This window comes from Egretta garzetta, unplaced genomic scaffold (assembly GCF_000687185.1).
Source record: "Egretta garzetta isolate BGI_Z169 unplaced genomic scaffold, ASM68718v1 scaffold94, whole genome shotgun sequence".
Taxonomy (NCBI): domain Eukaryota; kingdom Metazoa; phylum Chordata; class Aves; order Pelecaniformes; family Ardeidae; genus Egretta; species Egretta garzetta.
The window spans coordinates 4,711,853-4,732,621 of record NW_009259683.1 but is presented as its reverse complement, the minus strand read 5'-3'; the positions used below and the strand labels follow the sequence as shown (position 1 = coordinate 4,732,621).

Here is a 20,769-nt window from a genome sequence, read left to right as displayed (position 1 = left end):
AAGGCAGGAACTTGAGCTGTGTATGAATGGAGGAGATGGCATTGCAGGAGAAGAGCAAAGTGGGCACGGTGCAGGGCAGCAGCCTGAGGGGTGAAGTTGGGGGAGAATATGGGGAAAGGTGGGAGGGCGTAAGAGACCTTGTGCGAGGGTGTAAAAGGACAGTACATATCAACACTGATATGTTGAATGCTGAATACTCATGAGAGCCATGCAGATAACTCTCAGCGTAGATTACATTTATTTTAGAACAGGGAAAATTGACACAAAGTGAACCTGTTCAGACTCTTTACAGTTTGTATCTATGTATGTGCCATACCTGAGTGCATGTATTTAAAAAGTCAGTAGTCACTAGGTTTTTATAGGCAGATAATTGAAAGCTGTCGGGGGGGACTGTCAAATGCTGAAATTCAGCTTTAAAAAAAAGTGAAATAACCCATAAGAACATTCTCATTTTATATGTCCCTGTACTGTCCTTTAAATTCTAGTCATTTCTTCAGGAAAAAAAAACAAAACATGAATGCTTTAAAAATCTTTCAGGAATCACTTAACTTTAGAAGCAAAGGAGAAGAATAACTTCACGTGAAACTACGTGGTAATGAGACAATGTCTAATTACCTGCATTGCATCCTCCAGTTGGGCCAATAGGCTCGTGAACATCAATACTCTCTCACAAAGAGCCCTGGGATCCCTAATGGCTGTAAGCGGTCAGGGCTTTGGTTTCACGTTTCAGAGTCTGGTTGGTATAATCTTGAAACAAAATCTACAGATCAGATCATATCCTCTGCACAGTCAGTGTGTGTGTGTGTGAGCGGGCGCGTGTGTGTGTGTATGCCCTTGAGCACGGCACATCTGGGATGAAATCAAAGCACTTTTAAGTGCACATGTATCCCATTTCTGGCTTGCTAGTAGCCCTTTAAATGTGCTGGGTTTAATCCAGGAAAAACGAGTATTCAAAAATCACACCAGTGAAGGAAAAAAACCACCACCCAAGTTTTATATATTTGGATGGCATTTTTCTTTGAATATGAATGACTTAATCATAAGCAGCCTTAGTGAGAGGTGGGCGATGAAAGTCCAGAAATCTTCTGACAGAGAAAGACTTGGAACCTGCCTTTCTCGTGTCCTCGGTGTGTATATTATGCTTGTGAGAGGGAAAAGCAAAGCAAGCAACTTGCATCCTCGGCAAGAAACTGAAGCTACTCTGTAAGGGGTCTCGAGGCTTCAGAGCAGTATTCTGCAGAGAGATTTTTGCGGTGCTAATCCTGTCTGATCTTAGAGTACAGATTAAAATACCCAAAGCAACGGTGTTCTTTCCAGCTTTAAAGAGTGCGCTGATTTGAGGATTTGCTCTGTATCTAGCTAGTAGAGGAAATTCCCCAAACTTCCTCTGAAACCAATTCCCACTTTTCTCATTTAATGCATTCATAAATGTTCATTGCGGACTCAGGCAAGATACACATGTAGCAGTGCAAGCGCTGAACAAGCACTTCCCACTTGCACCGTACTAGAAGATTGGAACGTGACTTTAGAAACCTGGTCACAGTGTTTGCTTGCGGGAGTGAGGAAGACCTGAGCTCCAGCCCCTTTGCCAAATTGTTTTATGTCCAATGTGAAGAAAGAGTCCATGGTCTCTCAGCTCGGGAATGAGCTGCAATACAGGCGTTAGAGAACAGGATCTGGAAGATGGGCAGTACAGGCTCAGGTCCCCTTGAGCTCAAGTTTTCCCACTTTTCCTGCAGGGTGCTATTAACATTTGAGTGATTTTATTGCCACCTCCTTTTTCTGTTTTTCCACGGGTGACAACCTTGCATGCATGGGAATAGCCCATAGATGAATCTGGCAGAGTAACTAAGCAAAAGACTTTCTATTTGGAGAATTAGGATGCCGATTAGGTATGTGCCTGCCTACTGATAGCAGGCCCAGGCAATTAATCCCCAAAGCGTCAGGCATTTTGCTGTCAGAAACCTGCCTCTCCAGGGGTAGGTAGCAGCTAAGTAGCAGCTTTCCTTTTGGACTCTGGCACGCAGAGGGGAAATCACGCAGAAGTTGGTTGTATTTTTTGGATCCTTTCATTGGTATTGTATGTTGAAATTATATGACAGCATTTGCCAGTAATAAATCACTTTGCTGTCTGTTGTGTGATTACATAATTAAATATCCCTTGTCATGGATACACATGCAGGGATTGACTTAGACTTGGTGGGAATTAGGGGTTTGATTTTTTGAACTTTACATTTCCTGACTCCCGTGCAAATCAAATCCAGTTGTTTAACACTGCATTGAGAAATGATTCATGCAAGAAACAGTATATAGTGAGAAGCACAAACCGTACTTTCAGTGTATTTTCTGTCTTGATTATAATTTACTTGTTCATTAAAAATGCGTGTACAATAGGAATGGGGAATTTAGTGTTTTTCTATTTCCAGTCCTTAAAAAGGTGGTGCGTTGCATGAGGATGATGATGCTTATCTCCTTTGCAAGGTGCTTTGAGATGAACAGAAGGAAATTGCTGGGAGGAGAGGGGATGTAAACTCACTGATGTTTTCTGCTGTCCCTGGAGCCGTGGCCAGAGAGGTGTCACTGGGACTGATGTCACCGGCAAGCGTGGCTGCTCCGAGCTCCTCCATGCCCCGAGTTCAGGGACACTGAAGCAGCTCTTGCAGCTGACCCATCCTTGAGCAGCATGGTGTCTATTAGTTTTTATTGCCACTTGGATTGTCTGCAGTCGATTTTTGCTGCTTTCTGCTGAAGTTTAATTCAGTTTGCATTTGGAAGGACAAGGGAGCAAATTTGTTCTTTTTATTAGAGGCTGAGCTGCACTGGAGGCTGGATGATAATCCATTGTTCCTGTTGTTACAAAATCCAACTAAGTGGGGAAGAAAGCACAAAGGAAGGGAAAAGTATAATTCAGATTTGCCAAACAGCCTGAGAATAATTAGAAGATTAGCAGTTTGGTGCTATTTGCTGGCGAGTTGTGAATTAAATGCATCCCCCTTTTCTCTTCACATTAGTGCAATGTGTCGCTTCGGTTCCGGATTTCATGTCCTTCGCACACCTCTCGCTCCTCATCCAGTCAATATGCAGGACTGTGTTTTACTGCACAAGAAATTTAGGAGCAAGCATTTAATGTGGTATCAGAGGCTTCCTAATCGCCAGTCTCTGAAATGTGCTCATAAGTATCGGGAGTTCATTTATTGGGTGGAGATGAATCGCCTCCAATTTGCTTTTATGAATGTGAGTGGAACATTTGCAAAGAGTGGTTTCAGTTATTTACACTGTGAAATGCTTGTCAGCAGCCAACTATAAAAGACCTGAGTGACATTTATGCTTAAGTTCTCTCATCGCGGTCATAGTTGGAGGAAAGGATTAAATCCAGTGTGATGCTCTGAAATACTCTGGATGAAGTTCTGTTTGCAGCTTTAGCTGCCACCAGCTTAACTCCGCGTATTCATCTTGGGCGTGATGCTTAGAGGAGCATGAATGAAAAAGAAAACTTGACCATCACAGATGAGAAAACAATATTAGTGCTACTGAAGTCAACGGTATGCTTGCCATGAAGTTTGGCTAATCAAGATTTTTACCCCAAGGTTGCTACCTAATTGCAGATATGTGGGCATGCTTGATGTCCGTATTTTTTTCTGATTTCCCACCCCTCTCTAGTCTCTTCTGTCCCCCGTGGGGAACTTATTACACCCCTGTATAATAGGGACTAGAATCACAGTCACCAGCGCAAGAAAGGATCTTTGAGATCATATTTCATCTGCCTGCAGGGGTCTGATATAATCTCCTGACAAGAATATACCAGACATTAAGCTGATGCTACAGCTGGTCTTGTCTCTTCTCTAATTTAGTGGGATTTGGGCATGCAGACCAGAAAGGGAAAAGAGGTTTTTTTTCTGAGTGCAGCAATGCATACTTATTCAGAACAATTCAATCCTATTCAAAACCAGGACTCCATGTCTGTCCTGACCTAAAATTCAGCTGGATGGTACAATGGCATATTGTTTGAGGCAAGCAGAGACCACTCAGGTAATAACATCTGTAAAACTGGAGGACATTTTTGTCATTTGCCCACTGAGGAATACATGAGAGAAAGTTGTAGTTTATTGTCATATACGGATTATGGCATATAATAGAATATTTATAGCCTGTTGCACTATAAATATAAATTTCTATAAATATTATAAATATTTATATACTTATGAAAACCCCCAAATTATTTGAGTTTTTAGTTGTGGGAAAAGCAGCCTCCAAATCTACAATTTGATTTATAAAACTTTTTTTCTTCTTCTTCTAACTGAAAAAATGCTGTCTGTTTTTCACTGGCAAGTTTGGAGCAAGAAAGGTGGGGCAAAAACAAAGGCAACCTTGAAATACATGTCATGATAAGAGAAAAATTAGAAAGCAGCAAGATCCTGAACTGCGGAAGTGTTAGGGAAGCTGATATTATTTTTCATTCGTGATCTCAAGTGCTTGTAGCTGGTTTTTGGCAGACTTAGGGTTTGCCCAAAGACGTTCAGCAAATAAATTATGATCTATGTTGATAAAAGGAAACATCAAGCTATTCACTGCACCATGATGTCAGACTTTAGATGGAGGAAGCACTGTGAAAACTGTCTGTTTCCAAAAAAACCCCAATATTCCAGGTGCAATGATAACTTCTTTGAGGTGTTAACTTCATATGACATTCAATGGGGTGGCTTCAGCGTAAATGTGTCAGTTAGGGGCGTTACTGTGAGCAATAGTACAGGGAATACAACATTCATGCCCGTGGAGCACCGATATCCATTGTTTCTATTTCCTCCTAAGCATCAAAGATGAGAGTTTATGTATTTCTGTCTTCCTCTAGGATCAAAAGGCAATTTTCTTTATTCACTTGATCAGAGGCAAAGCAGGCTGTTCTCTGGGAAAGATTTCTCATGTTGGCTGTGCCACTGACAGCCATTAATGGAAATGCCATGATCGAGTGGAAATCAGCTGTAACTGATGTTGGTCGCCATGTTACTTTGATGAAATAATAAAAATAGTCAGTAAGCCAGGTAAGATGAGCACCTGTATTTCCTCTTGGCTTGAGGTTGGTGAGGATTTTTTTTTTTAAATTGTGCTATAAAAGGAAGAGGGATTATGCCCTAAAAAAACACTGTCACTGAGGTTAGCAGAAATTTCGATTTTTGGTGAGAGCAGATCTGCATAGTGAGTCCTCTGTTTCACCCCAATTTGTGAACTGCCAGGTACCCGCAGGCTCTGGTGAAGTCAGTCACACAATTCCTGAAAAACTGAACGGCCGCAGGATTGGGCCCTGGGTTATCGTTTCATTCTAGAGGGGATTTGCTAATGCAGTCAGTCCAGTAAGCTCAATTTTGATGCCATTGCATTTTATTTGACACTAAACTAAAACAGCTGTTTGCAATTAGCACACATAAAAAGAACAATAACAAAAATGCAGCCTGCCCTTCCAGCTCTACACATACTCAATGCAGAGAGTTCACTAAGTTCTGGTGATTTTCCCTCCCTGTGCTCTGAAGTAAAACATCCAAAACAATTGATCTCGCTGAAGACCAAATGAAAAAAAAAAAAAATGTTTATCGTTCCCCAAATGTTTCTGATGGGCAGCAGCGACTGGTTAGCAGCAGATAAACGTTGCTCCGGGTGTGTGTGCAGGCAGGGCTCTCGCTGCTGCAGAGCTGATCTAAGCACGAAGTTAAAGGGAGGCGAGGGCCGGGCGATGGCTGTTGCTGCACTGGGACAGGATGAGGTAGAGAGCTGGTTTCTTACCAGGACTGGGATCCAGGGCAGCTGGCCCACCCTCCCATTGGGAACAGTGAACAAGGAGCTTGTAAAATACACAGACCAAATGGAAATGACCCCTATTGACTGAAACCAGCTGCATGTCAGACCTCTCACTGTCTCTCTTGATTTGCTATCTCAAATAAATGGATGTGGTAGAAGGGGCTATGGAAAGAAAACAAAATAATTTATTCTCCTTGAAGTCACGCCACACTAATAAGCCACAGTTTTTACAGCTGAAAAAAAAATGTTTATTCGCAGATTAAGTTTTTCCCTCCTTTTTTTTTTTGGCCCACCCTCCCATTGGGAACAGTGAACAAGGAGCTTGTAAAATACACAGACCAAATGGAAATGACCCCTATTGACTGAAACCAGCTGCATGTCAGACCTCTCACTGTCTCTCTTGATTTGCTATCTCAAATAAATGGATGTGGTAGAAGGGGCTATGGAAAGAAAACAAAATAATTTATTCTCCTTGAAGTCACGCCACACTAATAAGCCACAGTTTTTACAGCTGAAAAAAAAAATGTTTATTCGCAGATTAAGTTTTTCCCTCCTTTTTTTTTTTTGGCTTTGAAAGTCTGAGGTTTAGAATAAGACATGCTGTAGTTCGGTTTCAGAGGACTTTGACAAATATAGCATTGGTAGATTTTGTTAGGTATTCATCACATAAAACTGCTGGCTAATGAGAGCTTGGGGGTTTCTTGCATTTCGATTGAGAAAACAAAGTTACGACAGCTTTTGTTGGTGCTTTGGCCTTGATCTGCGTCGTGGCTCAGCCTCATGAAAAAGGTCTTAGCGAGCTTTGAAGAAGAGTGACGTGCAGAATGACTTGACTTATTCATGTGTTGTTTTCCATATTTTGTCTAATACACTCCTGGGTAACCCCAGTTATTCCGAGCATTGTGAAGAGCTGCTTGCAGTAACCAGGGTAGCACTTGAATTCAGAAACGTTAAGGACGACAGCTGCTCGAATCCTCCATTTTATACCCAGGATGGGTTACTGCTATTGATGTTAGATTGAGCTCTGTGCTGACTTTAGAGGTTGGGAAGGAGGTATTTAACCTCACTGGCATAGTCGCTGACCTCTTCGAGAAGATCGTCAGGTTGTGACCCATGCTGTAGTGCAGTCATGGTTTGATAGGCTTTCTTAAGAAAACTTCCGAAAAGTCATCAGTCTAGTTTTCCTTCACGCAAACTGAGGCACTGTTGTGTTTTGCAAATGTATCTTCTCTTTGTTTTTAAAGCTTGTTCAGCCAATTGACCATCAGTGAAATAAGCCACCAAATTTGGATTAATGTATCTATGAGAGTGTCTCAGTGGAATGACCTTCATGCAGTCTGATGATGATACTTTGAATTGACCCTGTTATTTCTTTTTGCCTTCCAGAACCTTCTTTTTTTTTCACTAATATTTTTCTTTTTTTTTTCTCCTTAAGAATTTGTTTATTCCTCACTCCCAGGTGCACAAACACAATAGGGTAACAGCTTTGAACATAGGAGGCTTTACCCGTGGACTTGCAGTGGAGTTGCACAGAGAGATGTGCAGATTCAATATAAAATAGATTGAATTTCCCATCCGTAGGTTCTGGATGTCCTGGCAGTCACTCTCTTTGCTTTAAAGTCAAAACCGAAATGTGGTTCAATGTGGTCATTGTTCCTCCACTGGTAGATTTTAGCCATGCTGGCTTGTAGGATCTTCTAACCATCATCTGTGACCCACAGATATTGCTATGGGGAAAGGCACACCTCTGTTCCTCGTACCACCGCTGTTCCTTGCTGGCTGTCCTATCGGTGGCATCTCTTACTGATGAGCTACCTGCTATTCATTACATCCTCTGGCTGGATAATGAATTATGAGCTAGTTGATGCGTTATTCAGATCATGCTAGTCTGGCACTAAGCAATACTGTGGACATCCTTCCTTCCATTTATATCTTACCGTTTTCTGCTGACTAATTGCTTGCGTTAGTGAGAGTAAACCAAGCTTACACTGACTTCTTCAAAAATGTAAAGAGGTAAAGAGGTCTTGGGTGGCTGCCTGTAAAGAATGTTCTACGTTGAGCAAGACACAGAACCATGGATGCAAAGGAGGTCTCCATGAGTTTGGAAGGAGCACTTCTTCTAGTTGACATCTGCCAGGCTCTACCTTTGGCACACTCTTCTAGGATGTCGGTGATTTCACTAGTCCAAGGGTAGGATGACACCAGTGAGATGTCTGTATGCCACTACAGCTCACAGCTTTGGGATGACCCTGACATTGCGCTGAAAGGGAACCTTTTTTTCCTCTGTATTTCAGCTATAGCTGACCCTATCCTGCAGTCCAAAATGTGGCAGCCCTTCCCATTTCCCTTTGGCAGTGTTCAGGCAAAAGTGAACGAATCCCATTAAGGACAGTTTTGCCCTGGTCAGGACTCCAGGGCCCAATCTGGTGACAGTACAAAAGACGAGGAGTACAAAACAGAGAGAGGGACTAGCATGTGACAACAACACAGCAGACGTTTGAACTTTCCAGCAAAGAAAGAGGATCATTATCTTCTGTCTTTCTGATGAAAGACCAGGTTGGGTGCCAGTACAACTGTATTTGAGCCTGAATTTGAAAAACACATCAATGCAATATATTTATGAATGAGTCTTTTAAATAATATCTGTAGTAAAAACAAGAGGGGAACTTTGTTTCACCCTTATTTTGATTAGACTTCCCTTTTTAAAAGTTGCAAGAATACAAGCTTGACTAAGCTAACGCTACTGAGCTGGCCAAAGAGAAAAGGATGAGAGCCAGTTATTTTTCCTCAGCAGCACAGTAGGAAATGTGTAACTGTTAAATTTCAGTTCAGATGTTTATATCTTTACATATTTACAGTGGAAAATTAGATTAGAGCCCAAGAATATGTTCTTTCTCAAACTGAAATAAGATGCCTTTTATCAAGGGAATAGCAAGAAAAAACTAAAGAAATCTCAAAACACAGGACAAGGCACCATTTCTACAACAGCAGAAATCTTATTTTGATTGCTCAGATCATCATGTATGAATGTTGAATTTTCTGCCTTGTTCTGTTCCAGAGGCTGAAGGCAGCATTGAGTCATCATCCTGCCGCCATGTCGAATGGGAATATGAACACCATGGGCCACATGATGGAAATGATGAGCTCGCGGCAGGACCAGACGCCACACCATCATATGCACTCACATCCTCATCAGCACCAGACGCTGCCACCTCATCACTCATACCCGCATCAGCACCAGCATCCGGCGCACCATCCTCATCCTCAGCCTCATCACCAGCAGAATCATCCCCACCACCACTCCCACTCGCACCTTCACGCGCACCCGGCACATCACCAGACCTCGCCGCACCCCCCGCTGCACTCAGGCGGACAAGCACAGGTAGACCTTCATACCATGCTGCATCGCTGAGTTTTGCTGTTATGTGGAGTTAAAGCCTGATCCCCAAATTGTTTCTCTTGCACATGTGTCTTGTTAGATACAAGCCCCTGAGGCCACTCACAAATGTCTGCTACCAGTGGTGGGGAAGTGCAAACTTTATTCAGAACATGGAGTGAAGCAACAACTTAGTTTGTTGCTTAATTTGCTAGACATTTGTAATATCTTACTTAATAAGGAGCTCCGAGGTTTTTCAGTGCTCTGAGCTCCGCAAATTGCCACGTAACTTTTTATAGATGAGGTGTATTATGGAGATTAGCATGTTATATATGTTGCTTAATATGCTTGAACTTAAACTTCTCAGGCCAAGATTTAAAGAGCTGTATGTGTTCTACCTGCAGAAATACATAGTGCTTCAGTGAAGAAAAATGGCAGTGAGGGCGTGGGGTGGGGTGTGTGTGTGTGGTTTTTTCAAGCCTGAAGATAGTAGAGGTATCTTTAAGGTAAGATACACTGGCTTAGAGGAAAAGAAGAAAGAATCCAGACCCTGTGAAGGGAATAGCAGCCCCCAACTGCAGAGTATGAGAGAAAGCCAAGACTAGCTGGGAGTGCAGGCAATAGTTGGTGGATGCTGTAACAGGGGCAAAGATGAAGCAAGTCCAAGGAGAGGCATTTTAAAGCACAAGAAGGACATGGAACTGTTGGAGCGGGTCCAGAGGAGGACTAGAAAAATGTTCCGAGGGCTGGAGCACCTCTCTTATGAGGTTGAGAGAGTTGGGACTGTTCAGGCTGGAGAAGAGAAAGCTGCGGGGAGACCTGATTGCGGCCTTTCAGTACCTAAAGGGGGCCTATAGGAAAGATGGGAAAAATCTTTTTAGTAGGGCCAGCTGTGACAGGACAAGGGGTAGTGGTTTTAAACTAAAAGGGGGTAGATTTAGACTAGTTATAAGGAAGAAATTCTTTACAATGAGGGTGGTGAAACACTGGAGTGGAGGCCCCATCCCTGGAAACATTCAAGGCCAGGTTGGATGGGGCTCTGAGCAACCTGATCTAGTTAGCGGTGTCCCTGCTCACTGCAGGGGGGTTGGACTAGATGGCCTCTAGGGGTCCCTTCCAGCCCAAAACATTCTATGATTCTGTGATTCTAAACCAGGAAGGCAATTTTGATTTGGATTCAGGTGATGAGAACGCAGTGAAGGCCTCCATTGAATGAGACGAAGGTCTCAATTTTTGGACTAGGTATATTGGCTTCAGCAATTTGGGTAATTCAATATCTGAACTGAATGTTTCTTGAACTAATGAACCAGTGAGCATGGACTTCAGCAGAGTCATTTTTAAGAGGAATTCTATTAATGTCTTAAGATGATAGGCTTCTGCATAGGACTGCACAAGAAAAATAAAGCTCTGGGCTGGTGACTGTAACATGTCAGGTCAGGGGAGCAAATTTAAGGAAGACAAGCGGGCAGCGTGTAGAATGAGGACAAGAAGGAGTGCCAACCATAAGTTCAATCTGTGAAGTATTGTGTTGCTTGCAAATACCTTTCAGACAAGCTCTTAGAAAACATTAAAGAAAATGAGAGGATTTGGCTGACATCCCAGTGTCCCACAACATTAACTATTTACTAACATCTAGCTTTATTATTGCAGAGGCTGCAAGCACATGGGATTTCCCTAAAGCATTTGCTAATGTAAAATGAATTGTCAGCTTTAGAGAAACAGTCTAAATAAGAAAGAAGCAGACTCCCCTGTGAGAAGATGTCCAGAGCTCTCCTAAGTTTAGTTCAGTTTTTACTTTCTGAATTCAATTATTTTCCCATCTGTTAATGAGTTATATTCTTTGGAGTTGTTTAAAAACTCCAATAAACAGACATTATCTCATAACAGAGAAACCAAAAGTAACCTGATGGCTGTCTTGGAGATCCATGGGAGAGTAAGGATAAAGTTGTGCTTAGCAGACTGAGGACCCCATGAATGAGGTAGAGGAAGTCACTTAACCTCTCTGAGGCTTTTAAAACAAGGGTAATAGCACTGACACTTCACCGAGGGATTGGGAGGATAAACATGTTAATGCAGGTGAGGGAGTCAGATACCACAGTATGGAGCACTGCTGCAAAACATCCATATTGCCACTTTTGACAGGTGAGGAGAAAACAGCTACTAGAGAAAACAAACCTCCCAAGTTTAAGGATAAGACATCAGCCAATGAGCCAGTGTGCTACAGCCACCTATAGAATAGAACAGACTATAGCATGGTCTATCTCAGTTGGAAGGGACTTACAATGATAATCCACTTCAACTGCCTGACCACTTCAGGGCTGACCAAGTTAAAGCATGTTTATAAGCATGTATTCCCCCAGTATCAATACAGCCTGGGGGGAGAAAGGATTGAGAGCAGCCCTGCCGAGAGGGACTGGGGGGTGCTGGTGGATAAAAAGCTGGACATGAGCCGGCAATGTGCCCTGGCAGCCCAGAAGGCCAACCGTACTCTGGGCTGCATCAGGAGGAGCGTGGGCATGTTATTAAGGGCATTGCCAAATGCCTCTTAAGCACTGACAGGCTTGGGGTGTCGATCACCGGTCTAGGAAGCCTGTTCCAGTGTTTGAGCACTAGGCAAGCCCAAAGTCCTTAGCCGCTCCTCACAGGACATGCCTTCCAGCCCTTTCACCAGCTTGGTTGCCCTCCTCTGGACACATTCAAGGACCTTCACATCCTTCTTAAATTGTGGGGCCCAGAACTGCACACAGTACTCCAGAGGAGGCCTCACCAATGCTGAATACAGTGGGACAATCACCGCTTTTGACCAGCTGGTGATGCTGTGTTTAATGCACCCCAGGATGGGGTTTGCCCTCTGGGCTGCCAGGGTGCACTGCTGGCTCCTATTGAGCAAGCTGCCGACCCACACCCCTGGGGCCCTTTCTGCAGGGCTGCTCTCCAGCCACTCCTCTCCTAATTTATACTTGTGCCTGGTGTTACTCCATGCTAGGTGCAGAATCTGGCGTTTGGACTTGTGAAACTTCATCCCATTAATTATAGCCCAATGTTCCAATCTATCTAGATCCCTCTGCAAGGCATGTGGTCAAGAGAGTCAACAGCACCTCCCAGTTTAGTATCATCAGCAAACTTGCTAATGGTGCATTCAACTCCTGCATCCAGATCATTAATAAATGTATTGAACAGAACTGCCTTAGCATTAAACCCTGAGGAACACCACTGGTGACCAGTTGTGAGCCAGATGTAGCCTCATTAACTACAGCCTGTTAAGCTCTGCCCTTCAGCCAGTTCTTTACCCAGCACACCATGAACCCATCATCCTACAGTTGGACAACTTGTCCAGAAGGATGGTGTGAGGAACAGTATCAAAAGCCTTACTAAAATCCAGAAAATCTACATCCTCTGCCTTCCCTTCATCCACTAGGTGGGTGACCTTATCATAGAAGCATATTAAATTAGTTAAAAAGGGTTTTCCCTTTGTGAACCCATGTTGACTCTGCCTGATGATTGCATTATTCTTTAAATGCTTTTCAGTAGTACCCAATATAATCTCCTCTATAATTTTTCCAGGAACTGAGGTTAGACTAACAGGTCTGTAGTTCCCTGGGTCTTCCCTCACACCCTTTTTGTAGATTAGGAAACATTGGCTAGCTTCCAGCCAGCAGGGACCTCCCTAGACTCCTAAGACCTTTGGTAGATGATCGAGAGGGGTCCTGCCATAACATCCACCTCTTCCTCTTAACTTATGTGCTGCTGAAGATGGGTTTGAGTCATTCCAGTTAGGACAGCCTCAACTCTTTGTGGTTTGTAGTCTCCATTAGCTAGGCATCCCAAAAATTTGTAAGCAGGCAAGAAGAAATATGGGCACCAGGGTAGGTGGGGTGACTGGCAGCCACAAAGCTATGTCAGATTCACTCCAGTCTTGAGCCGGGCCCACAGCCAGATGAACCTTTCCATGCACAGCATGTCACCGGAGGCAACAGGCCCCATCAGGGATCAAGGAGGTCTTCACCTTGTCCATAGGTCTAAGTGTCACCAAGAGGATGGGAACGGAAGGTGATGGCTGACAAGGCTGAGCAGGACTCCTAGGGTCAGCAGCTTCCCCAGGCAGCAGAGCTCTTGTTCCCATGGTGCGAAGGCAATAGTGATTTCTGAACAGATGCATTAATGGGGAGAAAAGAAGGGTTTGCTGAGTAATAACCACACTGTTATTACTTCCTAAGCTCATCCATAGTCCCCATGGTAATGGCCTCTCTGGGGGTCAGATTGCTCCAGCAGACACTAATTTTATGGTGCATTTTACTAATTATCAACCTCCTCATTCTTCTGAGCCAGATTCTTTCATTCCAAACCACCTGCCAAATAACAGCATGGTCCACGCCGCTCTGAGCTGTGTGCTCCCATGCTGAGACTGTTGTTACTCTACACCACACCCTTCTGTAATGTCAGAATTCATTTCGTGTTTTTCAGCTACCATTTTGATACACAGGAGCCCAATGAATTATGCTTTTGTAGAATGAATGAATGGGTATTAGTTTTGTAGGAAGTTAAAGAACAGAGAGAAATATTGGATCAAGGATAAAAGTAGAAATCACCTTCTGATAGGTATCTTCCTGAGAAGGAGGTATTTTATCAAGTTGTAGCTGTGTTGCCTCAACTGCTACAAAAATGACACTATTAGTCATGTGTTGTTCCCATGAAGGTTTCTTCATACCAAATTTGCCAGAGAGGTAGCTTAAGCAGAATAGAGGTTTGGATGTCGCTTCATGCTGTTAGCTGTCCTATGCTTGTCTTCATTATGGATACGGGATTAGCATCCCCAAAACCAAAATACTAGCCTCAATTTTAATATATGTTCATTTTCTTTCTTACGTCCCTAGGCAGGGCAGCAAAATCCTGCTAGAGAATGATGTTTAGACAGTTACTAAGACATAACCTAACAGATTTCAGGGTTAAGAGCTATCTAGTAAGAGCCAGTTAATTATCCCACGTGACATTATTAGTGATGTAATGGCAACCTTTATAATTAATATCTGCCAGAGATGGAAAGAAGATATTGTTGTTCCGAAAATGCTCTCTGACTGCCCAAAGATGGACTGCTACATTCTGAAAACAAAAGGACTCACTGGTTATTCAGGAGAAAATGCCCATATGAGGGGAAAGAGGAAAAAAAGAAACCTATAGTTGGCTTTTTCTGCCTGTGTAGCAGACCCAACTGGTAGAATTAAGAAACAAGAATTTTTAATGCTGGATGAAAAAGGAGAGAAATGGGTTAAGGAAAGCTTTTGGTGTCCAGAAACAAAAATAACAAATCTTTGAAGTCCCGAAAGGTGTTGCGTGTGAGAAAATGAAAGGCCTTTGATGAGATGTTGACATTAGAAGGGATCTCTGAAGCCTCTGCACTCAGGCATCTTGCTGAAGAGGCAGCGTGCCCAGCCCTGGTGGATGGGGAGCAGCTGGCATCCCTCGGCAGCGATCTCCCGGCTGGGGATGCTGGCAGGGAGAGGGAGAGGGACAGTGGCCGGCGGTCCTGCGTGGCGCTGGCTAGTGACCCTGCACCATGCTGGTGGCTGCAGCCTCTGCCGCTGCCATAGCCCTGGGACTCCAACTCCCGGTGTGGACAGAAGGTTGGAGATTTGACCAGCGAACGTACAGATTTAATACAAGCAGAAATTTTAAAAATCAGCCAGAACATGCAGGGTGGCTTATTTATTTTTAGAAGGATATTTTTTAAAAAACATTCTTCTGCTCCTGTGTGAGAGATTCCCTGACGGTGCAACATAAAGCTGGGAATAAATTCGGCTTTATGCAAAAAGCGTTATCAGATGCACCGAATAATTACACCTAAAATTGCCACTTTAATTGACATCAGTCAGCTGAGGGAGGGAGCAAACTCTTCTTCGGAGTTTGTGGTGAGATTCTAGACAGAAAAGCGACCTTGCAAGACGATAGTATCATTTTAATTGAGACAGACAGAGGTGTTAGGCAAACACATGTTAATTGCCGCAATTGAAATTCAGGGCTCAGTCTGACAAAGCGCTGAGTACATCCACTCCCTGGAGTCAAAAGGAAGCACCTTGGAGGTTTGGGCCTTTGCCAGAACAAGAGGGTTACTTTTGAGTCAACAATTCAGGTTTCCAGACTGTTCCAGACTGTGCCAGAGTGGCAGTGGCGGCAACGTGAGCAGCGGCAGCGGCTCCTGTCGCGTGCGAGCAACGGGAGCCGTGGGTTGTCGGGGTCCCGAGCCCCGAGCACGGGCCAGAGCCCCGTGGCCTGGGCGCCACAGAGAGGCAGGAAAGCCACCCAAAAGCTGGCTATTCCCAGGCAGCTGAATGCTAAGTCTGATTCTGGTTCCTGACGGGGACGTGGGCATGGGTTTCATCTGCCCAGGAGTCGGAGCACAGACTGTGTGGGGCTGCCCCCACCATTCACCTTTTCTGTAATGGCATGGGCCAGTTACTCTCAGAAGCAGGGTCAATACTCTCCTGCACTTGAAAAAGCATAAATACATATTTTTCCAATGTTCCGTAGCAGCGGGACTGGATGTGGTGTGCCTCTGCTGTCAAAGCCAGGCTGCTGGAAAAAAGGGAGTACAGGATCCACAGGGCTCAATTGGAAACACCTGAGAAGGGGAATATCCCTTCTCCGTGCAGTGCAGGGATACCAAAATGCAAGTTTGACTTCAGGTACCTAAATCCTTTCTTTTGCCCCCAGCTGAGGGTCACTGAGGTCTGCTGGCCTTGCACAGTCCCAGCCCACGGCTTTCCAGCTCCCTCCGGTGCAAAGAGCTCTGCAGCCTCCTCCTCCAGAGGTGGGAAAGTGTGAGATAGAGATGGAGGAGACTGAAATAGAAATGTCCTAAAATTTTGGTTGTAATTTTAAAAAAAGAAAGAAAAAGAGAGACAGAAATAAGGCACCTACAGTCTTCTGCTTTGATTAAAACAGTTGCTGAGAGAAACTTGACATTTCAGGTTTGAAATAGGTGGTGGCAGAGAAGTACCTAAGTGAAATGTTTTTAATAACTGTAAGGGGAATAATATTTTCCCTGCTAATATTCAGAGGATCGTTTCAAAAAACTCTCCCCTTCGACCACGGCAAGGATCTGCCAGCAGCTAATTTCAGTGACATCTGGCGCAGCCTTTCGGCTTTGGCCTGTCGCAGACCTCGCCGGGGAGCAGGAGGAGCGTGTGAGATTTCCCTTCCCCTTTCAGCATCCCCCTCCGTAACTTTCCCCCCCTCACCAGCCCCTGCCAAAACTCTTCTTCCCCGCCAGGTTTCGCCGGCGGCGCAGCAGATGCAGCCCACGCAGACGATACAGCCGCCGCAGCCGACCGGAGGTCGTCGGAGGAGAGTGGTGGACGAAGACCCGGATGAGAGGAGACGGAAATTTCTGGAAAGGAACCGAGCCGCCGCCACGCGCTGCAGACAGAAGAGGAAGGTCTGGGTGATGTCACTGGAAAAGAAAGCAGAAGAGCTCACCCAGACAAACATGCAGCTTCAGGTGCGAGCCACTGTCTGCGCCCCCGAGGACACAGAGGGGCTCTTTGTGCTCGGTGGTGCTGGCGGTGCCGGCGGGGCCTCGCCGCCTTCGGGGCTGCCCCCGCACAGCCGGCTCCTAGCGGGAGCACAGGCATAATCAAAGTCGATTAATCAAGATGTGTGTGCTTCAATTAAGGAAATAATTGCATTTTAGCAGGATAAGCCAGGAAAAAGCTGTCTTGGGATTTAGAAGCCTCCGCTAGACGGGGTTGTATTTATTTTCTTTTCTTGTCACCGCTTTTTGTGGGGATTTTTTTTGGAAGTGCCATTAACACGGCTGTAAAAGACTTCTTCAGAGCGGGGCATGTAGCTAAACCCTCAGTCAAAGCCAGTGAGATAGGAGCGTAAATAGATCAGCCCACCAGTAAGGAAAAGAACAAAGTGGGTGGATGAAAATACCCTGCATTAATATAATAAAAGCCCTTCTTATGGTGGAGCCCTTCTTACTGTGGGCACAGTACTTCTGCCCCATCCAGGGGTGCACCCGTGTGCTGCCAAGAGCGGAAAGACCATTCATGTAATGGCACTTCCCCAAAAAACATACTCCTCCCAAGCAGAGAGGTGTGAGCAGCACCCAGGCGCCAGCTGTAGCAGAGCCATAGGTGACATGCTGTAGGTGACGTGCTGCAGGTGATGTGCTGTGGGTGACAGCAGCCCTGCCACCGCACCGCCCAGCGCGGCAGGCTGCCATTCCCCCCCGCCCAGGTCCTGAATGCAGAGAGCCAGAGTATTTCCCAAGTGGCTTAAAACACTGCCTGAAGCGTCTCTGGTGCTGTGAAGGGTCAGCCCACTTGTCAGTTTGTGTCATCAAATCTGGAAGCCAAATTGCCTTCCCAAGAAGTTATAAAATAATGTCATGGACAAATGTTAACATAAACCCAAGCACACGAGCGCTGAGCGTCAGTTTTGCTCAGTTCTTCTGAAGTTGCAGGCAGTGTCTGTGTTCTGGGGTTTAAACTTTGCAGAAGAGCCTGGCTCAAGCTTTCTGGCAAACCACCTCCTCTCTTTCTTTTCTAGAACGAGGTTTCCATGCTGAAAAATGAGGTAGCACAGCTGAAACAGTTATTGTTAACGCATAAAGACTGTCCGATAACAGCTATGCAGAAAGAGTCGCAAGGATATCTAAGTAAGTAGCTGGTATGTTTGCACTGTCTCCACACTCCTCACAGGACAGCAAAGTGTCTAATTCTTCCCTCCAGAGCCCCTTCTTGGTCATATTCTCACTTGAACCTGTCTTCTCAAACATCATCCGAGCCATCCGATCTCCTGCCCTTATTTATGCAGCCCCGCTCAACCCCAAAACAGCCCTGGTTTGCACCCCCCACAGCAGAGCTAGCCTTCCCCACCCCTCCCTTCGGCACGGAGATGCACGCGGATGGACGCTTGCTCCCCTGTGGAGGATCCCGCTTGAACTCACAGCTCCAAACCTGCAAGAGTCCTCCTGGGCGCAGCATTGCCAGCACCTTAAAATAACTCTCAAAAGGAAAGTTAAAAAGGAAAACATTACAGTCCCCTCCAGCGAAAATGGTACTGTGCTCTGACAGTGGCGCAGACCAGGCCTGGCACAGGTTTTCAAGGTTTGTTAACTCTTTTTTAACTCTTTTCTCTTTCTTTTTTTTTTTTTTCCAAAAATCTCATCTAAAGGAGACGCTGGATCGATGCTGTCGATGCATTTTATGAGTGTGGTAATTTAGGGACAAATTCTTTGCTTGGCTCTAGAATGGCTGAGAAGAGCCTCAGGGTTAATATTTGCTAAATTGCAGCATTGTCTTAAAATAGAGCTCATTTCTGTCTCCTCTGCATCACTATGCATCTGGCTCTTTAACAGTACTCAGAGAAAAAAAATACATAATTGCGTTATGTGCCTATCAACTGTTGCTTGAATTAGATTTTCTGTGCTGCAGTGCACTGCACTCTGATTTTGATCCCTGCTGGAGCGAATAAAGCATTTAAGCATCCCTACTGATTTTATAGACCTTAAGATATCGGACTTTTTACCCTGACATTGGTTTTTGTAATCGTTAAGGACCTGGACTTTTTTCAAGGTCCTAGCTCCTGAAGTCAGGTTGATATCAGAGAAGCTGACTTAAAAAAAGATAACAAAAACTGCAAAAGATGAGAAGACAGACAGTGTTGGAAAACTGCCTGTTTTGAAATCCTGGGACCTGTGCATGCCTCTAGTTGCCAGTGTTGCTGCTGCAGTAGAGTACATCCCTTTGCTGGGAGTGTCACCCAGCCTGGGCTCGTTACTCGGGTGGATAATTTGAACGTGTGTTGTCTCTGTCCCCTCATCCCCTTCCCAGGTCCCGAAAGCAGTCCTCCCGCGAGCCCGGTCCCAGCTTGCTCCCAGCAGCAGGTCATCCAGCACAACACCATCACGACCTCCTCCTCCGTCAGCGACGTCGTGGGAAGCTCCACTCTCACCCAGCTCGCCAGCCACAGAACAGACATCAACCCCATCCTTTAAAAGTGGTTGATCAGAAACTGCTAGGGGAGTGTGGTAGCGTATCAAAGCGTCCTCTGTGCTAAGAACATTTGCAACCGTAACTCAAGCCTGGAAGATTCCTCAGTTCTTGAAAGACTCTGGCTTTCATTTTTATAGTTATTAAAATGTCTTTTATACTTAGTTACATAAAAGGGAGTTATGCAATTAATATGCTATCAGCTTGAGAAATGCTTTGGTGCTTTCTCCAGTTTTTTTGGTACCAGTTACTTGTTTATAAACCTAACTGTTTCTGTACATAGTCACGTTTCCTTCTCACCAATCTAGCCTGAAGCCTCAGAAATACGGAGTTGTGTTAAACTGCAGCTTGTTAGCCAACGTGAGGCATGAAAAGTATTAAACAGAGTCATGTGTAGGTAACTAGGAGTAATTAGGCTATAAATATAGAGAGAGGGCATCTGCTGACAGCATAATAAAAAATGAGTTAGCGTTGTGCTATCAGCAGACCCCTTCTTGCATTCAGAGCCTCCTTCAAAGCGGTTATATAGGATGTGGCTATCAGGACAAAATCAAGCCCAAATAACATGCTCTTTTGTCTACCCCCCCACACACCCCCACTTCTCCTCTCTCTCCTACCCTGCCCTTTTTCTCCCCCAGTTACTCTTACACCTTCCTTTTCCCTTCCCAAACCCTTTTCATTCCCCAGCTTTTTTTTCCCTGCTTTTTTTTTTGTTTTCATTCCAAGGCTTTCTCACTTCCCTCTCTTTCTCAAAGAATGGTGATGAACAAGCAAAAACTTCAAGCCCACCTAAAAGCTGTCGGCACGGCTGCTGCTTTCACTAGCTCTTCACCCGCAGCTGGGCTGTGCTGAGCGTTTGGCTTTTAAAAAATAGAAATGCTCCTGATTTAGTGTTTTTAATAAACAGGGAAAGGAGAAAGCAGTGCAGCCCCAGGTGAAGCAGGATTGAGATCCAGCTGTGTTGATGCTTGCAGCCCTGTAAGCTTCTGTGGGGCGGTACAGGCATAGCGAGCAACACCTGAGAATCACAGCAATTCTTTTGCGCTGCCAGTTGTTAACTTAGAAAAAAACCCATGTAGTATTTATAGTAATTTGGAAAAGTTCTGTTCCCTAACCCAGTTACATTGTTCTAGCACTGAAAGCGAACAGCCTCAGGTTTCACGGGCTATAAATGAGAAATAAATCAGCATAACGGTTCTGACCAGTTGGAAAAATACCATTTTTAATTCCCAGGGAAAGACCTGCTCTCCGCAGGCATTCCTTTAAGCATCCACCGACCTGAGCTGGCAGACAGCTGTGTAGCTTCACTGCCTTTAATGGCACTTAACGCCTGTTTACCGCGGGTCGGGAGTTGTCTCATTAGGACGCTAAATAATTTTTAGAAGGCATGCAGCCGCTAAAAAGTGCTGCAAGAATGGCAAATCCCACTGCACCCTGGATAAAATTCAGTCCTGCAAAGAGGGTCTGGAAAAGAGCCTTATGCCACAATTAAGGTTTTTGTTTGGACATTGGGCCTGCCCCTCAGCGCGGCTGATTTGCATCCCCAAGTGGTACCCGTGATTGATGGGAAAATCAGACGGAGATGATGCCAGTTAATTACACTGCCTT

The 20,769-nt window shown here is 44.8% G+C and overlaps 1 protein-coding gene across 1 annotated transcript in view; it reads left to right on the top strand.

Moving 5' to 3' along the window:
* Window positions 1-19,166, top strand: part of CREB5 (cAMP responsive element binding protein 5) — a 222,582-nt gene extending 203,416 nt beyond the window's left edge. Inside the window, exons 8-11 of the mRNA XM_009638649.2 lie at window positions 8,849-9,172; window positions 16,434-16,661; window positions 17,717-17,825; window positions 19,003-19,166. Of these exons, the coding sequence (XP_009636944.2) occupies window positions 8,849-9,172; window positions 16,434-16,661; window positions 17,717-17,825; window positions 19,003-19,166 (825 nt within the window). The remainder of the gene's footprint in view (window positions 1-8,848; window positions 9,173-16,433; window positions 16,662-17,716; window positions 17,826-19,002) is intronic.
* Window positions 19,167-20,769: the final 1,603 nt, after the last annotated feature.